The sequence below is a fragment of the Lissotriton helveticus genome, chromosome 6, assembly GCF_964261635.1.
Source record: "Lissotriton helveticus chromosome 6, aLisHel1.1, whole genome shotgun sequence".
In the NCBI taxonomy this organism is placed as follows: domain Eukaryota; kingdom Metazoa; phylum Chordata; class Amphibia; order Caudata; family Salamandridae; genus Lissotriton; species Lissotriton helveticus.
This window is the reverse complement of record NC_136067.1, coordinates 776,318,342-776,338,896: the sequence shown is the minus strand read 5'-3', so window position 1 is coordinate 776,338,896 and position 20,555 is coordinate 776,318,342. Positions and strand designations below refer to the sequence as shown.

General features: G+C 41.1%; 1 protein-coding gene across 1 annotated transcript in view; it reads left to right on the top strand.

The window, feature by feature from the left end:
• PM20D2 (peptidase M20 domain containing 2) overlaps window positions 1-19,928 on the top strand; it is a 234,338-nt gene extending 214,410 nt beyond the window's left edge. The window contains exons 7-8 of the mRNA XM_078648282.1: window positions 19,424-19,507; window positions 19,766-19,928. Coding sequence (XP_078504408.1) covers window positions 19,424-19,464 — 41 coding nt within the window. The 3' untranslated portion in view covers window positions 19,465-19,507; window positions 19,766-19,928. The remainder of the gene's footprint in view (window positions 1-19,423; window positions 19,508-19,765) is intronic.
• Window positions 19,929-20,555: the final 627 nt, after the last annotated feature.

Genomic DNA, 20,555 nt, shown 5'->3' with positions numbered 1-20,555 from the left:
AAGGATATGTGGGAATACATTCCTCATGAAAAGAGCCTAAGTAAGAAATTGTATGCCTACAGTTTGAAGATGTTATCTCATCGAGAAATTGGAGCATATGAATGTTGTGATCGATTATCATCAGCAAGTCTTTACGCATATTCTCGAACAATCATTTGGGTGAGTTTAGGTCTTGCAAGAACACGAACCGAGTTTTGAAACCTGTTCAAGAAATTGAATATTTAGCAGAGAAAGAACCAAACAGTACAGACATTCTGAAGACAAACATGTTGGATACATACTATCCAAATAGAAGTAATCTGCTTGAAAATATTTGTTTGTATGAAATACTACAAAACTACACTTTTAAAAGGAATATTACAGAGGATATTGATAAAGGTGTATATGCTTTGATTGGATGTGAAGGATGTCTGGTGAAACAAAGAAAAGGATATTTGATTAATCACCGAAAACTGAGTGGTGAAACTCCTGAAAAAAGAGAATTTTACTATTTAGCTCTTTTGCAACTCTTTAAACCATGGCGTAAAGAAGAGGAACTACTTGGTGACTTTGACAGTTATGAAGATTCATTCAACGCATCTAAAAATAGTATAGAATGTCCTGTTTTTAGTAATTATCTGCAAATGTTGAAGGACGAAATAGAGCAAGAAGCAACAATAGCAGCAGAGATTGCTAGAGACAGTTCTCAAGATAGTCAAAGTTCTGCTTCGTTGAGTCAAGATCCACTAGGACAACCAATTATCCAAAATGAAGCAGCCACTGCCATGGATGAGGTGGAAAGAGCAATGGAACAAGTTCAAGAGGATGTAATAAACTTAGAAGAATTGGAAAAGCAACTTAATCTTGAGCAAAAATAAATATATGATGAAGTGACAGAGCAGATTGAGCATGGTTTTCGTCATGAGAAAAAAGAATGCTCATGTATGTCATTTCAACCTGTCCGACTATATGTGAGTGGAGAAGCTGGAACAGGTAAAAGTTTTCTAATTAAAGGAATTGCCACATATCTACAGCAAAGAACTGAGTCATCACTCTCTTGTGTTGTTACTGCTCCAACTGGGTTGGCAGCACACAACATTAAAGGGATTACTTTACATCGTTTATTGATGCTGCCAGTTGAACATGAAAATAAATTACAATACCACAAGCTATCTGGAGAAGCTTGTTGTGAAGTTTCTAGTGTCCTTAAAAAATGAAACTTCTCATTACTGATGAGGTAAGCATGGTATCAAATTTAATGCTTGCCTTTGTGCATTTAAGAATGCAACAGATTCTTAAAACAGAGTATGATGTGTTATTTGGAGGCAAACACGTCATAGTTTTTGGAGATCTACTGCAGCTAACTCCTGTAAAAGGACAACCTGTATTTAAAACTGTTACACATGAAGACACCAGAAAGTGCCTGGGAAGTATTGGAAATGTTAATATATGGTCACATTTCAAATATACTGAACTCATTCAAAATATGCAACAGACAAAGGATGCTAAATATGGAAATATTCTTCAAGATATAAGAATTGGAAAACTAAGTGAACATGCCAAAGAAACTTTACAAACACCATTACTTTCCAATTTGTTTCCAAATGAAAATAATGTGGCAGAGAAAATATATAGTAAAGAGGCAGAAGATAAGTCAGTTATATGCTTGATGCCAACTCTACAAGAATGTTCAATGTTCAATGAAAAAATGTTGAAGTTAGAAAATCAAGAAATTAAGAAACTGGAAGCTAAAGATAGAATAGAGCATGAAGGAAGTACTATTATTTTGCCAGAAAGGTTGAAGTTAAAATTGGATTCTTTAGAGAAATCAATATCTAAAACTGCTGGTTTAGAAAAGACTCTGTATGTATGTTTAAAATGTCGGATTATTTTACGAAGAAATTTACATGTAGAAAGAGGTTTGGTGAATGGAGCAATGGGTAATGTTGTTGGTTTTGTGAATTACCCAAATAGAGATGAGATTGAATTTTCAAAAATCAAATTTGATGGAATTGAAGAGGTACAACAAGTCAGTCGTTGTTCAAATCGATTTTTGTTTGTAAAAGATTTATATGTCCGACGAAAACAGTTTCCTGTTTGTTTGGCATATGCGGTGACTATTCATAAATCTCAAGGTTTAAGTGTAGATAGTGCTTTGATAAATATTGAAGTACTCTCTTCAAAGAGGGTTTGGCCTATGTTGCTTTATCTCGTGTTAGAACTTTATCTGGATTGTATCTGATTGATTTTGATGAGACAAAGATTAGTGCAGATCTAAATTGTGTGAAGGAGTATAACAGGTTAAGAAGAGAATATGCTCCAAGTTTACCTCAATATCCTTTAATTGAAAAGTGTGTGGTAGGTCGAAAAAGGAGATATGAGGAAAAATTTACTGAAGTAGTAGAGAAACGAAAAAAATAGATGAACCTGTGATTGGTAGCAAAAAGAAAAAAGTTACTACTTAAGAGATTGTTGGATTTAAATTTGAAAATAGTTCTGGTGTCAACTGCTATGCAAATTTAGTGGTTAATGTTGTGTTTTTTTCTTAAAAGTTTACAGCAACAGATTGTTGAAAATCGGGACCAAACATTTTGTTGTTCATTAAATTCTGTGTTTCAGAAATGTAACAGTGATAATAGTCAAATAGGAAATGTTTCTGAACTTCGAAATATTTTAGACATATGTGCCGGACTAAATCAATTTTCTCAGAATATTCAGCAAGATTGTCAAGAATTTATTATGTATAAGCTTACAGTTTTACAAGATGAAGGTGTAGATATTGATAGTCTTTTTGGCCTTTCTTATAAATGGCAACATAACTGCGACAATTGTTCATTTTCAAGTTTTACTGACATACACACTGAAAGATTTATATATTTAACATTACCAGACTGTAAAGCAGTGTCTTTCAATAATCTAGTTAGAGATGCGCATCAAAACATGGTCTGTTCTCAATGTAACTCAGAAATGATATCAACATTATTTATCCGAAGATATGGACAGTATGTAATTTCAATGTTCCAACGATGCAGACCTGATGGAACAAAATTGACAACTTCAATTAAAAATGTTGTGGCTTCTCAACTATCAATTTCTGGAAGAACTTTTGTAACTGTAGCAATTATCTTCCATGATGATCCTTCAACAACATCAGGACATTACACAGCTTATTCGAAATCTCCAACAGGGTGGACTCACTGTAATGATAGTCAATTGACTTTTAAAAAACGTTTGCCTTTTGACTTACCAAATTCTTATCTGGTGTTTTTGCAACCCAAATTTCAGTAAAATTACTTGGCGTAGGAAGATTACTGCTGTGAAGAAAAGATACTCTGTTGTTCAGAAGTATCGTGCGAGTGAGGGTAACCAAATTTAAAAATGAAACTTGTATTTGGCATAGTGATAGTATCAGGTACAGGTTTAAGTAATGTTTCATGGTACAGAACACGTTGGAACGTTTCATACTAAAGGTCGGGAAAAGAATGGTTAAGAGTACAATTAAGTAATTTGCAAAATAAGGACTTTACTCATACTATTTGGCCGTGAGGAATAGTATCTGAGAACAAAATGACTACTTCAGATAAATTTGTTAAAACATGCTTGTACAGAAGTTTATTGAGAGGTATTTAAAAATAAGTCATATTATTTTATTACTTTGTGATTGTTGAAGATGTAGCATCCTTACACAAGAAATTGCGATTTAGAGAAAAACATTTAAGACATGTTTTTTTCAACTATTTACATTATGTGATCAAATGTTGTCTGGGTTTTTTAAACACAATCATTTTGATTGTGTTTTTTTTCCCACTGTTATATGATGAGTAGTATTGAACTCACTGTTTATAGTGAAAATCAATATATTCTGAGAACAGCAAACCTAAACCATATTACATATTGTACAAGTTATTTTGTATTTTGTATTCACAAATATTTATTATAACTGATTTGTTTATTCTCTTCCACAGATATTACATTTATAAGGTAAGTACGACTAATAAAAAATACTTTTTCATTAGTTTTTTATTTCTGTTTCTCCCTATCCTTCCCTCACTCCCTCTCTCTTACCCTCACTCCCGTCATCCCCTCACTTTGTCAGTCCCCTTCTCTCACGCTCACTCCCTTTAACTCATCCACATTTCGTCATTTACCTTTCTTTGCTCCTTCCCTGAGTCCCCTTCTGTCACTGTTTCCTTCACTCCCTCTGTCTCTTCACTTTCTCACTCCCCTTGTCTCATGCTCACTCGCCTTTATCCACCCTCTATCACCCCTGTTTCCTCAATCTCAATGCCCTTCTCTTACCCTACTTCACCCCTGTTCCCTTACTCTGCTTCCTTCACTTATCCTCATTCACCACACTTCAATCCATGCTTCAGTCACCTTAGCCTACTCTATTTCCCTTTGTCCATCCCTTACACTCCTTCCCTGTCTCTACCCCATTCACCTTCTCTCACTCACTCTTCTTCACTCTATTTCTCTTAGTGCCCTTTCACTCTCCTTAACTCACTCCTCTACCCTTAGTCCTTTTCTTTTACACACTGTTTCTCTCATCATCCATTACTCATCACACTCTCCTTTCCTCCCTCACCATACTTTCCTTTCCACAGTCATTCCCTCAGTCCCTTCCTCTCTTTCACCGTGTCATCTTAGTCATTGATTTATACACTACACATTCTGTCCCTCTCTCTCTCTCTCCCTTTCTCTTCCTTTGTTACACTTTCTGCTTCCTGCACTCCTACTTTCTTTTGTTTTATGAAATGTATATTATAACTCTATTTTTTCTTTTCTTCCACAGATAGTATATTTTTAAAAGAAATGTACTATTAGTTTGTTACTATTTCTAAGGTAAGTATGACAAACAGAAATACTTTTTAATCACTCTCTTACTTCTCTTTGTGTCTTGGTCATTGTTAAATCTATCTCTTATTCGCCTTCCTTAACTCTTTTTACTCTCCTTTAGTTTCCTTTACTTATTCCCATTATTTCCCTTCTTTCTTCTTTACAGTCTTTCTGTCATTATTAATACTGTGTTTTCAGCCTCACTCACCTTGTCTAACTACCTTTTTCTCTCTCTGTCCTTTACTTGTCTTTCCTATCTTCTTCTATCACTACGTTTATCTTGCTTTTTTTCCATTACTCTTTTCCCCTTACTCTTATATCCCTTCCCTCACTATCACTGCCCTTTACTGAATCTCACTTCTCTTCTCTGTGCATCACTCCCATTCCTTTTCTTCTTCTCCAATTTCTTCAGTACCCCTCATTTTCTTTTCCTCACTTCATCTGTCAATCTTGCTCCCTAATTTCTTTTTCTCATTCCCTTGTGCTACCTCCTTTTCATTAACTCTCTCACTCATATTTTGAATATTTTTTTCTCCCTCTTTTATTGTGTGTTACTCAGTCTAACTTCTCTTCCTGTCTGTATCTCACCCCTTTTCTCTTTTCCTCTCTCTTTCCATTACTCTCCCTCACACTCTTTCACTCATTTAATTCCTCAGGGGCAAATTTAGAAGCCCATTGCGCCTCTTTTATACCGCCTGTGCGTCACTTTTCTTACGCAGTGGGAGTGCAAAAGAAGCGCCATCGTGCAGGGATATGCATCACGTTGTAAAACCCTGCACCACATGAAACCAGTCTCAGGTTTCATGTGGGCATTTCCACGCAGGGGTAGGCATTCCGTCACAAGAACTCCTTTGAAAAATGATTCAGTGAAATCTACAAGATTTCACTGAGTCACTTCACCAACACTGATGTGTCAAAACATTGCATCTGTTGAAGCAGGTGTAAAGGTTGACGTAGCACGTTACAGATAGAGCAAGTTGGAAAAGTGCTGGAGTTGCGTCCTGCATGGACCAGAATTTCAATACTGTGCAAACTTTCAGCCCTAGATGTGACATGCATCTGTTTATTCCTGTAACATGGTGCACCGCATTGCAAATGCGGTGCATCATGAGTGGTGCAAGGATTAATTTGTGTATCGCATCTTTCCTGGCGCATCTCAGCTATTTTGCAGAGATGTGTTGGGTAACATAAATCTGTCCCTCTGTTCCATTCCCTTTCTATGCTTTCCTAAGTCCCTTCATTCTCTTACTCAAATTTTTAATCACTTATTTCCCAATTCTCACTTTCACTTACCTCCCTTTTATCATCCTCAAATCCCCTTCCTTCATCATCTTTCCATTTCTTTTACCTTCACTCCCCTAACCCTACTCTATGTATCTCTCTTTGTCCCTTACTCTCCGTCTATATATCCATCCTCACTCCCCTTCTGTGACTCCTCCACCTTTACTTTCTTTTCCATACTGCTCTTCCCATAATTTGTAATTTCCCTTAACTCACTACCCTACCTTTAGACATCTTGGGGCAGATTTACAAGCCCTTTACGCCTCTTTTGCGCCGCCGTTGCGTCACTTTTGTGACACAGCGGCGGTGCAAAAGATGCGCCATGGTGCGGGCTATTTACAACGCGACGCATCTGGGAGAAGCGTCACGTTGCAAAGCCCTGCACCTTAAGGAGGCGTTCTGGTGCAGGGGGGGCGTTCCTGCGCAGGAGCGCCTGCTAAAAGTGGCTAAGTGAAATCTACAAGATTTCACTCAATCACTTTTAGGCCAATGCTATGTCAAAACCCTGCGCCTGCTTGAAGCAGGCGTAAGGCTTGAAGCAGCATTAGTTGAATGGGCCCCCCAGGAGCATTGCTGGAGCTGCATCGCGCATGTGACGCAACTCCAGCAATGCGACACCTTTACGGCACAGATGCGTCACGCATGTGTGCCGTTTTTGCCCCATGGTGCGCCACATTGTAAATGTGGGACATCAGTGGTGGCGCACGGGTGGTTTTGCTTGTCGTAGGTTACTTGGCGCATCCCTGCTTATTTGCAGAGATGCACCATGTAACGTACCTCTGTCCCCTAGTTTGTCACTCTTTTACTTCACTATCTTCAGTCACTATACTTCCTTTACCTCACTCATTTGCTCAGTCCCTTACTCCATTTTTGTCATCCATTTCATTTAGTCATTTATACACTACACATTCATACAAAAGAAAGATGACACAGTGCGTAACAAATAGAGCTCTTTTTGGAAAAATAATTTAGTTCTGATAAGAACTTTTTTTTTGTTTTATTGTTTTATTTTTTATTTTTATTTTTTGAAAGTTTTATATTTTTTAGATTTTTCTAACAGAAACAGAAATCTTCAACTGAAACACTGTTCAACAGGAACAAAATAAATACATTTGATACATCTCATGTGGACTTTTGTCAAGAATGGTCTTAAGTCCAACTCTGCAGTGGATGGAGATGCAGGTGGTCCTCCAGATGATGTGCTGGCCACAGATGGTGGTATTTGTGTGGCCAGAGCTCTTGTTGATGCCTGTGCAAATTGCACAGGGTGCACTTGTCTAACATGCCTTACCATTGTATGAATTGAAAAGGAGTACTTTTTTGAAGGGTTTCCCCTTGACAGAACAGTGCCACATATAGTGTGACTTTCGGGGCATTCACTTTTTTTAGCCCTTCAGGAAAAGTAAAAAATTTCCAAATGTAAGATTCCTTCCCTTTTCTTTGTGGTAGCCGATATTCTTCCCCAAAATCAGACGAATCCTGTCTTGCAGCCATTTCAGAAAATTCTCAGGAAAGTTGCAAAGGCTCCTTCTCCCATGAGAGTGAAACAGATAGTGAGGGAAGTGGGTGGGGTTTTTGAAGATTCTAGAACAGAAACTACTTTTAACCAATGAAAAGTGTTGTTTTCGAGTCACATGACTGGTGCACCCGGTCACGCACGTCGCTTGAAAATGGCGTTTTGCCCGATTTACATAAAAGTTTCAAAACCTGAAAAGGAGGCAAGCTAGACACTCCCTGACCCCCTAGAGTTTCTCAGGGGGTCCCAGAAGAATCTCAACGGGCCAAAACCCCCTGTTTTTTTGTTCTCAGGGGGTCCCTAAACAACTCCGACGGGCAAAAAACCCTTTTTTTTTCCTTGAACAATTTGCGGGGTGCGCGCACCCGGTCGCGCACCTCGCAATTTAATTAAAAAAAAAGTCATGTGACTCGAAAACAACATTTTTCATTGGTTCATATTAGTTTCAGATCTAGAATCTTCAAAAACCCCACCCATTTCCCTCACTATTTGCTTTATTCTCCTGGAAGAAGGACCCTTTTTGGAGCTGGAAGCAGAAAAAACAACAGGATGGCAGAAAGACAGGAAAGAACATCTTCTTCTTCTGACTCCCACATGGAATATCGCCAGCAAGCCAAGAAGGGGAAATCTTCTTTTATTTGGAAGTTTTTTACTTTTCCTGAGGGACTAAAAAAGGTAAATGCCACTAAAGTAACGTGTACCCTTTGTGGTACTGTTCTTTCAAGGGGAAACCCTCTTAAAAAATACTCTTTTTCAATTCATACTATGATAAGACATGTAAAAAATGTACACCCTGTGCAATATGCCCAAGCAGCCACAAGAGCTCTGGCCCAGCAGATTCCACCAGCTGCGGCCAGCACATCTACAGCTCGACCTCCATCGCCAGCAACAGCAGAAATGGACCGTAAGCCATATTTGGCACATGTGCATATGCGATGCAACAAATGTTTTGATGGTATTGTTTTTGGTGAACAGAGCCTGAAAGTAATTGAACGCAGCATTCAGGATCATAAATGCCCTGAAAAGAGATAATTTTTTTATATTTTTCATTTATTTTGTTCTTGTTGAATAGTTTCCAAGTTGCAGTTCCTGATTTTTTTGCAAAAAAACCCCCAAAAATATAAAACTTTAAAAAAGCTACAAAAAATATAAAACAACAAAAGAAAAACAAGTTTTTTCAGAACTCATTCAATTCTCTAAAAAGAGTTATATTCCAAATACACTGTGTCGTTCATTTTTTTTTAAAGCGAAGTGCATAAATGAGTGATTGAAATGACTGAGTGAAGGGAAGGAAGGGACTAAGAGAAAGAGTGAGAAAAGGGGAGTATGGTGAGTGACAAAAGAGGAGTCGAAGAGTGAGTGAAAGAAGAGGACTATAGGTAGAGGAGTGAGTTAAGGGGAATGAAAAAGTAAGGGAAGGGCAGTAAAGAAAGGAGAAAAAAAGCCACTTTCAGTGTTTTAATGTTGTATTTATATTCATTAAAAAAAAAGATTTTCACACATTTTATTTAGGGGTTAGCACTTAAAAAACCTTTAAAATTCACACAAAAAAACAGGTTTCACACACGTTATAGTTAGGAATTAGCATTTAAAAAACCTTTCAAATTCACTGAAAAAACCATAGGTTTTACACACGTTATAGTTAGGAATTAGCATTTAAAAAACCTTGCAAATTCACTGAAAAAACCATAGGTTTTACACACGTTATAGTTAGGAATTAGCATTTAAAAAACCTAGCAAATTCATTGAAAAAACCATAGGTTTTATATCAGTTATAGTTAGCTGGACAATTTACTCATACAAAACCATTGAAATTCCCACATTATAGTTAGTTGTACTCACTATAACTGGCGCGCCCGCAAAGCACTGCTAATGACGTCACATATTACATCACTCATGACATAGTCAGTGACATCACTGATGACATCTCAAATGACATCACTGATGACATCACTGATGACATCTCAAATGACATCACTGATGACATCCCTGATGACATCATCCATGTGATAATACAATACACCTCCTTACACTCTAATCTAACCTTTGATACACCCAGTGTTAAGAACAAACTACCATTCCTGAAACCATTGACACACTAATACCACTTACCACATACGCACTCACTGATTTCTAGGTCTACACACACATCCACTCATTCACCCATACAATCACTCATACATACAGTCACTCATCAATACAACACTAACATATGCACTCATACACCTATACAGAGACTCACACACTGCCACTCATCCATGGAGTTACTCACACACCTAGTCAGTCATGTAAAGAATCAATCACACTCCCATTTCCACAACTATACAGTAATACACACAAAACCTTACTTATTTAAACATAGACTAACACAAACTTACTCTCTTTTACAATCACTGATACACGTACATATTCATAGATACAGTCACTTATGCAATCACAGGCTGTTATGTCATATATGCCAACTCTCACATGCTCTGTTTTTTACATATGTACTTACTTGGACATGTAGCACTGAGATATCCATTCAGTCACCAACACACCCAAGCACACAGTCAAACACCTATACAGCTGTTTCCACATGCACTCTTGAACCCATACACCAAGTGAATCAACTGCTCACACATCTATGCACAGAATCACACACCTCCCAGCCACCTCCACTCACACTCCCCCTCACATACAAATACTTGGGTTACCAATCATTAACCCATATAGCCTGTCATATAGTTACTAATCAATACATGCAGCAGCTTACACAACAACAGATATAATGATGCACACATTCTAACAGTTTAGTCACTAACCCATGCATTCAGTAAGACACATTTAATCTCCCACTCATACAGTCAGTCACGCACCTACTAAATCCACTATACAGACACTCATACATACACTCATTCTTCAATATGTTAAACACATTTTAACTTTACAGGAACAAACATTCACTGGATGATGTCATCAGTGATGTCATTTGAGATGTCATCAGGGATGTCATTTGAGATGTCATCAGTGATGTCACTGACCATGTCATGAATGATGTAATATGTGACATCATCAGCAGTGGATTGCGGGCACGCGAGTTATAGTGAGTCCAACTAACTATAACGTGGGAATTTCAATGGTTTTGTATGAGTAAAATGTTTAGCTAACTATAACTGGTGTGAAACCTATGGTTTTTTCAGTGTATATATATATATATATATATATATATATATATATATATATATATATATATATATATATATATATGTATATATATATATATATATATGTATATTGTGGAGAAGTGTGGCTCACTGGTTAGAGGAGGCAGACCTGGAAGCAGAGGTCAGCCCGGGACCAGGGTTCAATTCCCGGCTCGGCGGGGTCTTTAGACCTAAAAAATGTCCATGGACTCGACAATTCTCGCTCCGGTGCCTACTCGATTCACGGGTTCACACTCTGCGACTCTGGGCAATAGCTTGCTTAATCTCCACAACGGCCCCTCGCGGCGGGATGCCTGGCTTTCACCTTGCGGATACCCTGCCGGAATTATCTCACAGGGGAATACCAGGACGGGTTCCCTAAGCAAGCGCTTAGAAACCGCTTGGTGATTTGCGCTATATAAATTCCTGTACATTTACATATATTCCCTAAAAAACAAAAGTCACAGGGATGTTATAGTTCGGGTCAGATTTCACTCGTATAGAACCAGTGAAATTCAGCAGTTACTGTTAGCTGAGCTAACTAACTTACACACCTGTGATGCACTGCTTATGACCTCACATATTACATCACTCATGACATGGTTAGGGATTTCACTGATGACATCTCAGATGACTTCACTGATAACATCATCCATTGATTGTGAGTGTTTTCCTAAAATTTTGAGTGTTAAATATATATACTAAGATACTACAAAAGTTATATTAGTATAGTTTATGTACTACTAAAGTATGCTACTATTTGTAGCACATTATGTGAGTGGCTGTGTGACTGTGTGTATCCATGCGTGGATAGGTGTCTGAGTGGCTCAATGGGTGTGTGGGTGGTTGTATGGGTGAGTGAGTGGCTGTGGGAGTAAATGGGTGTGTCAGTGGTGTATGGGTGAATGAGTGGGTTTGTCAGGCTGTATAGGTGAGGGATGGGGTATGTGAGTGGCTGTATAGATGAGTTAGTAGGTACAGAAGTGGTGTATGAGTGTGTGTTTGACTGTATGGTTGAGTGAATGTGAGAGTGGCTATATGGGTGAGTGTGTGAATGTGTCAGTGACTATAGGTGAGTGAGTAAATGTTAGTATCTGTATGAGTAAGTGAGTGGGTGTGTGGCTGTATGAGTGATTATGGGTGAGTGAGTAGGGGTGTGAGTAGCTGTATGGGTGACTGACTCAGTGTGTGAGTAGCTGTATGGGTACATGAGTTGGTGTTTTGGTGTCAATGTCTGTATAATTGGATGTGTGAGTGTGTGAATTGGTGAGTGGGTGCATGAGAGCTGTATGGGCGAGTTAGTGGTTTTATGAGTGAGTGGATGTGAGAGTGGCTCGATGAATCAGTGAGTGTGTGAGTACTTGGATGAGTCTGTGAATGGATGTGTGAGTGGTTGTGTGAGAGTAGGTGGATGTGAGGTTGTATAGGGGTGAGTGGTTCTGTGGATGATGTCATTTGAGATATCATCAGTAATGTCACTGACCATTTCATGAGTAATGCAATCTGTGAGGTAATAAGCAGTGCATTGCGCGGGTGTAAGTTATACTTAGCTCAGTAACTATAATTGCTGAATTTCACTGGTTTTGCACGAGTGAAATCTGAGCCTAACTATAACGTCCCTGTAACCTTTGGTTCTTTTCCGTGACTTTCTTAGTTTTTTTTATTGTATTTCCTGAGTGTAATCTGTCACCTTTGTGAGTGAGTGAGTGCATGTGTCACAGTTGGTGTGAGAGTCTGAGTGGGTCTGGGAGTGGCTGCATAAGTGTCTTTCTGGGTGTGTGAGTGGGTGTCAGTCTGAGTGGGTGTGTGAGTGGCTTTCAACCTGTGAATACAATGTCTGGGTGGATTGTAAGTGAGTGGGTGGGTCTGTGAGTGGGTACAAGAATCTCTGAGTGGGTCTGTGAGTAGATGCCTGAGTCGGATTGGGTGCATGAGTGTCTGTAAGTAGGCGCATTAGTCTCTGAGGGGATCTGTGTCTAATCGGGTCTCTGAGTGAGTGTATGATTCTCAGTGGGTCAGTGAGTGGATGCATGAGTCTCTGGGTGAGTCTGGGTAGGTGCATGACTCTCAGTGGTTATGGACTGGCTTAATGTAACGCAGGAATAAAGCAAACCAGGAAAAACGGAGATCCTACTGTTTTGTGCCGACCCTCTTCTGGGTTGGGCAGGGGCCTGGAACCCACCCAAGGGATGTGGCTAAGAACCTAGGGGTGCCTATTAATAAGCGCCTAGCCTTCCATCCCCAGATTGCAGTTATGGTCATATCCGCCTGCTGGATACTAGGAATGCTTTGGAAATTCCTTAACCCCTTTTCTGCGTCGCAAATGTCACCATGGCGCAGGGGGGCTAGGGGGTGAGCGTGGAGCTGCGGTGTTCATGACAGAACCACGCCGTCATGAGTCACGGGCGGTGTGTGCTCATGACGGCGTGGTTCCGGCATGGCCCCACCTGCTCATTAATTCGCCCACAGGCGGGGAATTAATGCCGCGTGGGCGGAATGGCAGCCGCATGACGGAACCATGCCGTCATGAGCACACGCCGCCCGTGACTCATGATGGCGTGGTTCCGTCATAAGCACGCAACGGGTTAAACTCTTGCCTTGGGAAGCCCAGAAATTGGTTGTAAAGGCTCTAATACTATCCAGCTTGGACTACGCTAACATACTCTACATTGGTCTCCCTGAATACCTTCTGCCCCTGTCTCTCAATACGGCATCCAGCTACACTGGTTTCCTGTGAAAAAAAGGACATCTTCAAAGCCCTGACAGTAGCGCATGCAGTCTGCTACAAAACAGGTCCCACCTACCTGCGGACTATTCAGGTACTGCCCTCAACACCTCCGTTCGCAGACAGCTCATCTCTTGTCCATACCCTATATCAAAAGGAAGAAATGGAGTGGCTTGGCCTGTTCGGTCCTTGCTGACAAACACTGGAATGCTCTTTCTCTCCCATTAGATACATCCCAGACAAAAAATTGTTCCGTAAACAGTTAAAAACCCATCTGTTTAAAGAATAAACTCTGCCTACTTTCCTCTAAGAGTGTGCTAACTTAGTGTCGGGAAACCGAGCCATGTAAAGTCACTCAAGGTAATTTCTTGGTCCACGTTATGACAAAAATCTGTTCTTTATATATAAGGATATGGATCACAATCGTAATCAATCTGTTTGCATGAATTTTGACTAGAACGTTTGTTTCAAGGGAACTTAGTGATATAGGCCAATAAGCATCACAAAATGTTAGGGGCTTCCTTGGATTTAAAATTACAGAGGACTTTGCACCTCTCTGGTCATATGGTAAATAACCTGTATCAAAGGCCTCTTTGCAAAACAACAGTTGATGGACAGAATGCAGAACAATGTCATACATTCACCCAGTACAGAGATCTGGGCCTAAATCCATAGTTTTTTTGCACTCCACACCACCCCAGTTCAGACATGGCCATATGCAAATCAGCCTTGACCCTGTGCCTCATGGGAACAGTCCAGCCCGAACTGCCAAGCCATGTCTTTCCTGGACCGGAATCAAACATCCTAGGACCGGTTTCTGGCTATCAGCCGTCTTCAGCCAGGATAGCTTGACTCCAGTGGTGTGGAGAGCATGGGACTCACGTCTGAGCATACCCATCCCACTCGGGGTGACAAATGCAAAACAACAGTTGATGGTCAGAATGCAGAACAATGTTATACATTCACCCCAGTACAGAGCTCTGGGCCTAAATCCATTGTTTTTTTGCACTCCACACCACCCCAGTTCAGACATGACCATATGCAAATCAGATTTGACCCTGTGCCTCATGGGAACAGTCCAGCCCGAACTGCCAAGCCATGTCTTTCCTGGACCGGAATCAAGCATCCTAGGACCGGTTTCTGGCTATCAGCCGTCTTCAGCCAGGATAGCTTGACTCCAGTGGTGTGGAGAGCATGGGACTCACGTCTGAGCATACCCATCCCACTCGGGATGACAAATGCAAAACAACAGTTGATGGACAGAATGCAGAACAATGTAGGACATTCACCCCAGTACAGAGATCTGGGCCTAAATCCATCGTTTTTTTGCACTCCACACCACCCCAGTTCAGACATGGCCATATGCAAATCTGTGCCTCATGGGAACAGTCCAGTCCCTTGCTCACTTTGCCACTGGATTCAAGCAAGCCGGGCTGAAGACGGCTGGAATGCCAGAAACCGGTCCTCGGAAGCTTGTTTCCGGTCCAGGGAAGGCATGGCTTGGCAGTTCGGGCTGGACTGTTCCCATGAGGCACAGGGTCAGACTGATTTGCATATAGCCATGTCTGAACTGGGGTGGCAGAGTGGGATAAAGAACGGTGATGGATCAAACACAGATCTTTTGACTGGGTGTGAGTGTTTGATTGGTTCAGATGCTCCGTCCATCACCACCCCCTTTTGTACCTCAAAGGCCTCTTTGTACATTGCCAGGAGAGAATGAGTCAGTTGTGCTACATACCTTTTAAAGAACTCGAGCGAGAAATCCTTCGTAATTATTCAAACCTTGAGGTTTCCATGAGGCAAGGTGATAATGGTCGCTATCATTTCATCTTCTTTCAGAGGTTTACCTAATGCCCTTTTGGCCTTATCTGAAAACCTGGCTATTAGTAACCCTATTATAAAGGGCATAATATGCTCTGTAGGAGGAGGTTTCCATGCTATTTACAAAGATCAATAGTACAAGGTAACTCTTTGAGGAAGTTTTGTCCTGACAAGGTGCAGACGCATAACATTAACCTTTTTTTTTTTAAACACACTTTATTGATGACTACGTCACATCATATAGAATACATAGAATACATCAGAGACAGTATTTTCTCTTCTCTTTCCTTACATTACTACACAGTTGGCACATACAAGTTTTGTGTAGGGTATTCTGCATGATAAACTAGCCCTGGGACCCGGTCTCTATTAGCTTTAGTGTCAATAAATCATCATATCAGAGTAACTCACTATAGACATATTACACCGAGGTCAGATATGGTCTAGAGCTGGAAAGTGTTATTCCCGGTCTCAGAACCTAGGGGTCCACGGCTATCTGGCACCGTAGTGTACTATTGGGGCAATATAGCTCATGGGGACAACAAATCAAGTGTTTCAAGTTCAATCAGCACAGCCTCCCACTCTAGTGAAATGGGTTGTTTCCTCAGCCCTCTCTCTTCCTCTCTGCGAAGGGCTGTCCCTTCCGCTCTCCCCCACTGAAGCATGTCTGCCTGCCAGATGGACACAGCCGGGCATCTTGGGGACTTCCACCTCATAGTGAGGGCTCTCACTGCTAGGATAAGTGCTAGATCCAAGAACTTTAATCATACTTTTTGTATATTTGAACGCCTCCGGTGACTTATGAGACAATTTAGAGCTTCATCCGGTACTGGGAGTTGTGTAACTGAGTTCAGTGAGGTGCAGATACGTCTCCAATAATCTCTGAGGCAAGGGCAGGACCATAGCAAACGAAGAAACCCTGCCTCATCTTCTCTACAGCGGGGGCAGAAGTGGGAGGAATTCGGAAACATGCGATGGATCCGCTTGGGCGTGTCGCATAACATTAACTTTAAGTCCATTTATCAATTGAGCCAGTAGAGCAGTTTCCCTGCCCTGTTGCCTAGTTTGTTTATTCTGTGTTGAGTTGCTGCACGTTGTCAGTCACATCTTCTCCAACTAGTGGCGTAATTCTCAATTTAAGGCCTTGGTCTGTTCTTTTTCCAGGATTTGGATATTGCTCTTTAATGCTTAGGATTTTCTCTCTGTTTCCCTTTTTGTCCCTATTAGGTAGCATATTGCTGGCCCTCGCATGAGTGCTTTGAAGGGGGAAACATCCTTTACAACGCAACTTTTACCACGCAGTGCCTTTACGATGCAACTTTTACAACGCAAACCATTACAACGCATTGCGCTGGGGGGCGCTCTAGGATAGGGAATAAGTTTAATTTACTATCCAACACCTTCCCTAGTGTCCACGGGGACTGTAGTTGGAATAGTAAATTTAACTATTCACTATCCAGCACCCCAAAGCGCTATGCGTTGTAAAGGTTTGCGTTGTAAAAACCGCGTTGTAAAGGCATGCGTGGTAAAAGCATGCGTTGTAATGTCAAACATCCCTTTGAAGGCATTCCAATCGTGGTGGCTGAAGCAACTTATCTCTCATTCCAGTCAAAATAATCTAGCACCCTTTGGCAAAGATGTTCTGCAACGTTTGTCATGGAGGTACCAGGCACTCTGTTGCTAAAACCCCCTTTGTCGTGTCCTGGGTGTCTGATCTCAACTCCTACTAGGACATGGTCTTTCAGAGCTCGTGGCAGAATTTGGTCCACCGCTATGCATGCAATATTTGTGGTAGCAACAAAAAAAAATCAGTCTAGAGAAGCAGTTGTGTGGGGGCTGAATGATGCATGATTCCCTTTCATTGGCATATTTTACACTTTAGGGGTGTCAGACCGAGTGACCAAGCCCAAGCAGACGCGTTTAATGATCTGCTTGGTGCAGGGGAGCTTGTGGTATCTTTAGAGGGGGTCCATAACTGCATTCAAATCTCCCTCACCACTGTTGTGCCTGGTGGTGACATGCAGACAATCTGTCAGTGCCTTAAGCACACTGTCCACTGCAGTGGGTGGTGCAAATACACTAGCAAGTGTCTACTGATTTTCACCCAGTGCTCCACCACTACAGACTTCCCCAACTGATCATTGTGCACCTTTGACATTTCAGCAGGAAGTGTTAGTGGTGGAGAATTGCCTATTTTTGAGAGCCTCGACGGGCCAAAAACCGCCGGTTCAGATCTAACCGGTGGGCTTCATGCAGGAATACCACATGTGTACATTATTTCTTAATATAAAGACACATAGCTATCTCCTAATCTGATTACTGAGGCCATTTACATTCCAGGTGATCATTGTATATATGTCACATTTAAATGTCATGTGTGATCATTCTGCATCTTTGGTCATAGGACTATACGTATACGGCTGTACCAAAAGAAAAAGTTACAAAACAAAAAATAACCCACACTCTCCCTCCCTACACTTCCAGAACTGAAGTTTCTGTCACCCCAACACAATTTCTTAACCATCAAAATAGAGGAGGAGGGGGGAAATCACACGGAAAGAGCATTCAGAACTTAAGATTGCAAAGAGTATTAACACCCAACCAGCTGCCTACTTGCATACATTGTGGCAGTCCCTGCCCCACGGTTACAACGCGGAGCAGGCTCCGTACATATCAAAACAGTGTCCTCCCCCCACTCAAACCTAGAGCTATTGTGTAAGGATCAGAGTTCACAAGGAAGCTCAGAGGGAAGAAGAGTACTAGGTGCTGGTGGTCTGTCATTGCCACTATCTTCGCCGCTTGATGTGGATGTATCTTCTTAACGTTGCACTGCCTCTCTGGTGGTGGATCTGACTCCTTGTTGCCGATTCCCTCAATTTCTCTGTTTGTGGGAAGAAAAGGTCTTAGGCTCCATAGAGCCTTTTCTTTTAGGCTTCCACATCTCCAGCCAGTCCCGAACTGCCTGCGGTTTTTCGAAGACATTTTCCATTATGGATTTCTTTCACTTTGGCATGATAAAGCAAGTAAACACACTGCATTAACTTCAATTTCTGTTTAACCCCTATAAAGTTTTTCTGTTGTTGCATGTTATTGTGTAGTCTGGAAAGAAGGTGATCCTTGAGGAGTCCACAGTGAGGTCTAACCTGAGACAAGACACCCTGAAAATCGTGTCTCTGTCTAATTAATTCAGGAAACTTGCAATCATGTACCTTGGTGGGGCACCCGCGGGAGATCTGGCCACCACAGTGTGGTGTGATCTCCAAATCACAAAGAAAAATGACAAACTATTGTGTGGCATTCATGATTTCAGACAATTGGTGTGGAATTTTTCCGGGCCTGGCATCTCAAGACCCTATGCTATTCCCACAAAGCAGAGATTTTTTACTGCTGGACCTAACTTCTGTATCTTCTGCTCTGTTTGCAAGGTGGCCAGATTTTTTTTTTCAGGTGCACAACTTTGGTCTGAATAGTCTGCACTTAATCTTTCATTGTGGAGATTCTAGCCTCCGCTTCAGTAGCCCTTTTTGCTATCTCCTTAAGGTTCCGTCAAAGGAGGCCATCCTCAATCCCCGATTCTGTTTTCAACTGTTGCTCGGTTCCTCAGATGGCCTGAAAATAGTTTTCTGGGGTAATTTGCACATTTTTGGATCAGTAGTGCTGAGTCTGTTTTTTCAGCTTGATGCCTCAGTTATAGTCCCAAAGGAATCGCCATAACGGAGACAGAAAGAAAACATCATCTTAAGTGGAATGATTTAAAAGCAACGATTAACAAAATCGACATTAGAATGAGGAGACAATTGAACTTTGCTGCCGGATCTGTTTGTTTTCAGTAAATGTTCATTCACACGCATTTTGTTTAACAGGGCACTTGGATGTTTTCATTATTTTTGATTGATGTCTTTACATTTTGTTTGACTTAAAAGAGTGGATCTAATTTCGAGGGAGCATGTTTTCTTTGATTGTGATGTGGGGGACCAAGGGAGATGTAGTTTATTAGGTATGGTTCACAAAAAAGAGGGGCGGAGTGGTTCACAGGTTAATTGCTCACAGGTGTGAGATTTTCTGTTTTTTTTAAAAAAGGCACGAGCGCGAGGGAAAAACATCCAGAGAACCTGTCATGAGGAAGTGAAGTGATGTTATGCTGCCGGTTGTGGCGCAGTGAAGGTAACTTAGGGAGAAAGGTGTCTCGTAGCTCAGTGGGAACTGTGTAGCTGGAAGGGAGTTGTAATTTGTTGCACATATCGAGTACAATGATGATTGACAGTTTGGGAGAGGGTAGGGTTTGAACACGGAGGGAGTGTCATATGTCAGTGTAAATATGGGTTTTGTCTGTTTGGTTGTGGGTAGAGGTTGAGGAATCAGTGTAAGTTAACAAATAACGGTCGAGCAGTCAGCTTAATTGTGTTTTTATTATATTTTCAGTTAAACCCCTGACGAAGAATTTTAATAATTCGAAATGCATTGGGAGCATACTGATGTCATTAAACCACTGTTGAAACATGTTTGTCCTCACATGCCTCCGTTAAAGCCTGGATTGGCAACGCCTGGTATTTGAAAATGACGAATAAAGAATTCAAAATGCAAACATGCTGTCTCCGGAGTGGCGTGATTAAGGAAGATGTACGAGTTAAGATGTTGGATTAATATTGATGAACAGATAATAATGATGTATCTATGGAGCAAGAGTTTCATAAAGGAATGATTTCCTTGATCGCAGTGCGACAGTTGGGCGCTGGAGAGATGTGCCCCATTGAATTTGTTTCTAAACTGAACCGTGATGAGGCGTTTCATGGTTGCTGTTCGCACGCATTTCACCATCGAGCTGGAAAATAAGAGTAACTTATAAAGGGAAGGAGTGCAGAGGCTCAATTTTGACTTAATTTGCTCAGTTATAGTCCTGGCATATTTATAAATTTTACTTTGTTGCACCAATGTTGTCACCTGTATTCCTCGATGGAGGTCTCCCAGGTTCTATCGGCCTCTCTTGGTTAGCAAGTTAACCTTTGCCTAAACTTGCACTTCTAGGCATTCAACGAAGACGAAGGCCATGCTCAGAGAGAGCATCCGTTTACAGATTTGGGACTCAAGATATTGCTAAATACTAGAATACAACTGATACGACTAACTTAGGGGGGGGGGGCAGCCGAGGCCTGTGCAGGTAAGAGCGGTGGGGCCAGGTTGCGGGGGGGGGGGAGATTCGACAGACGACCAC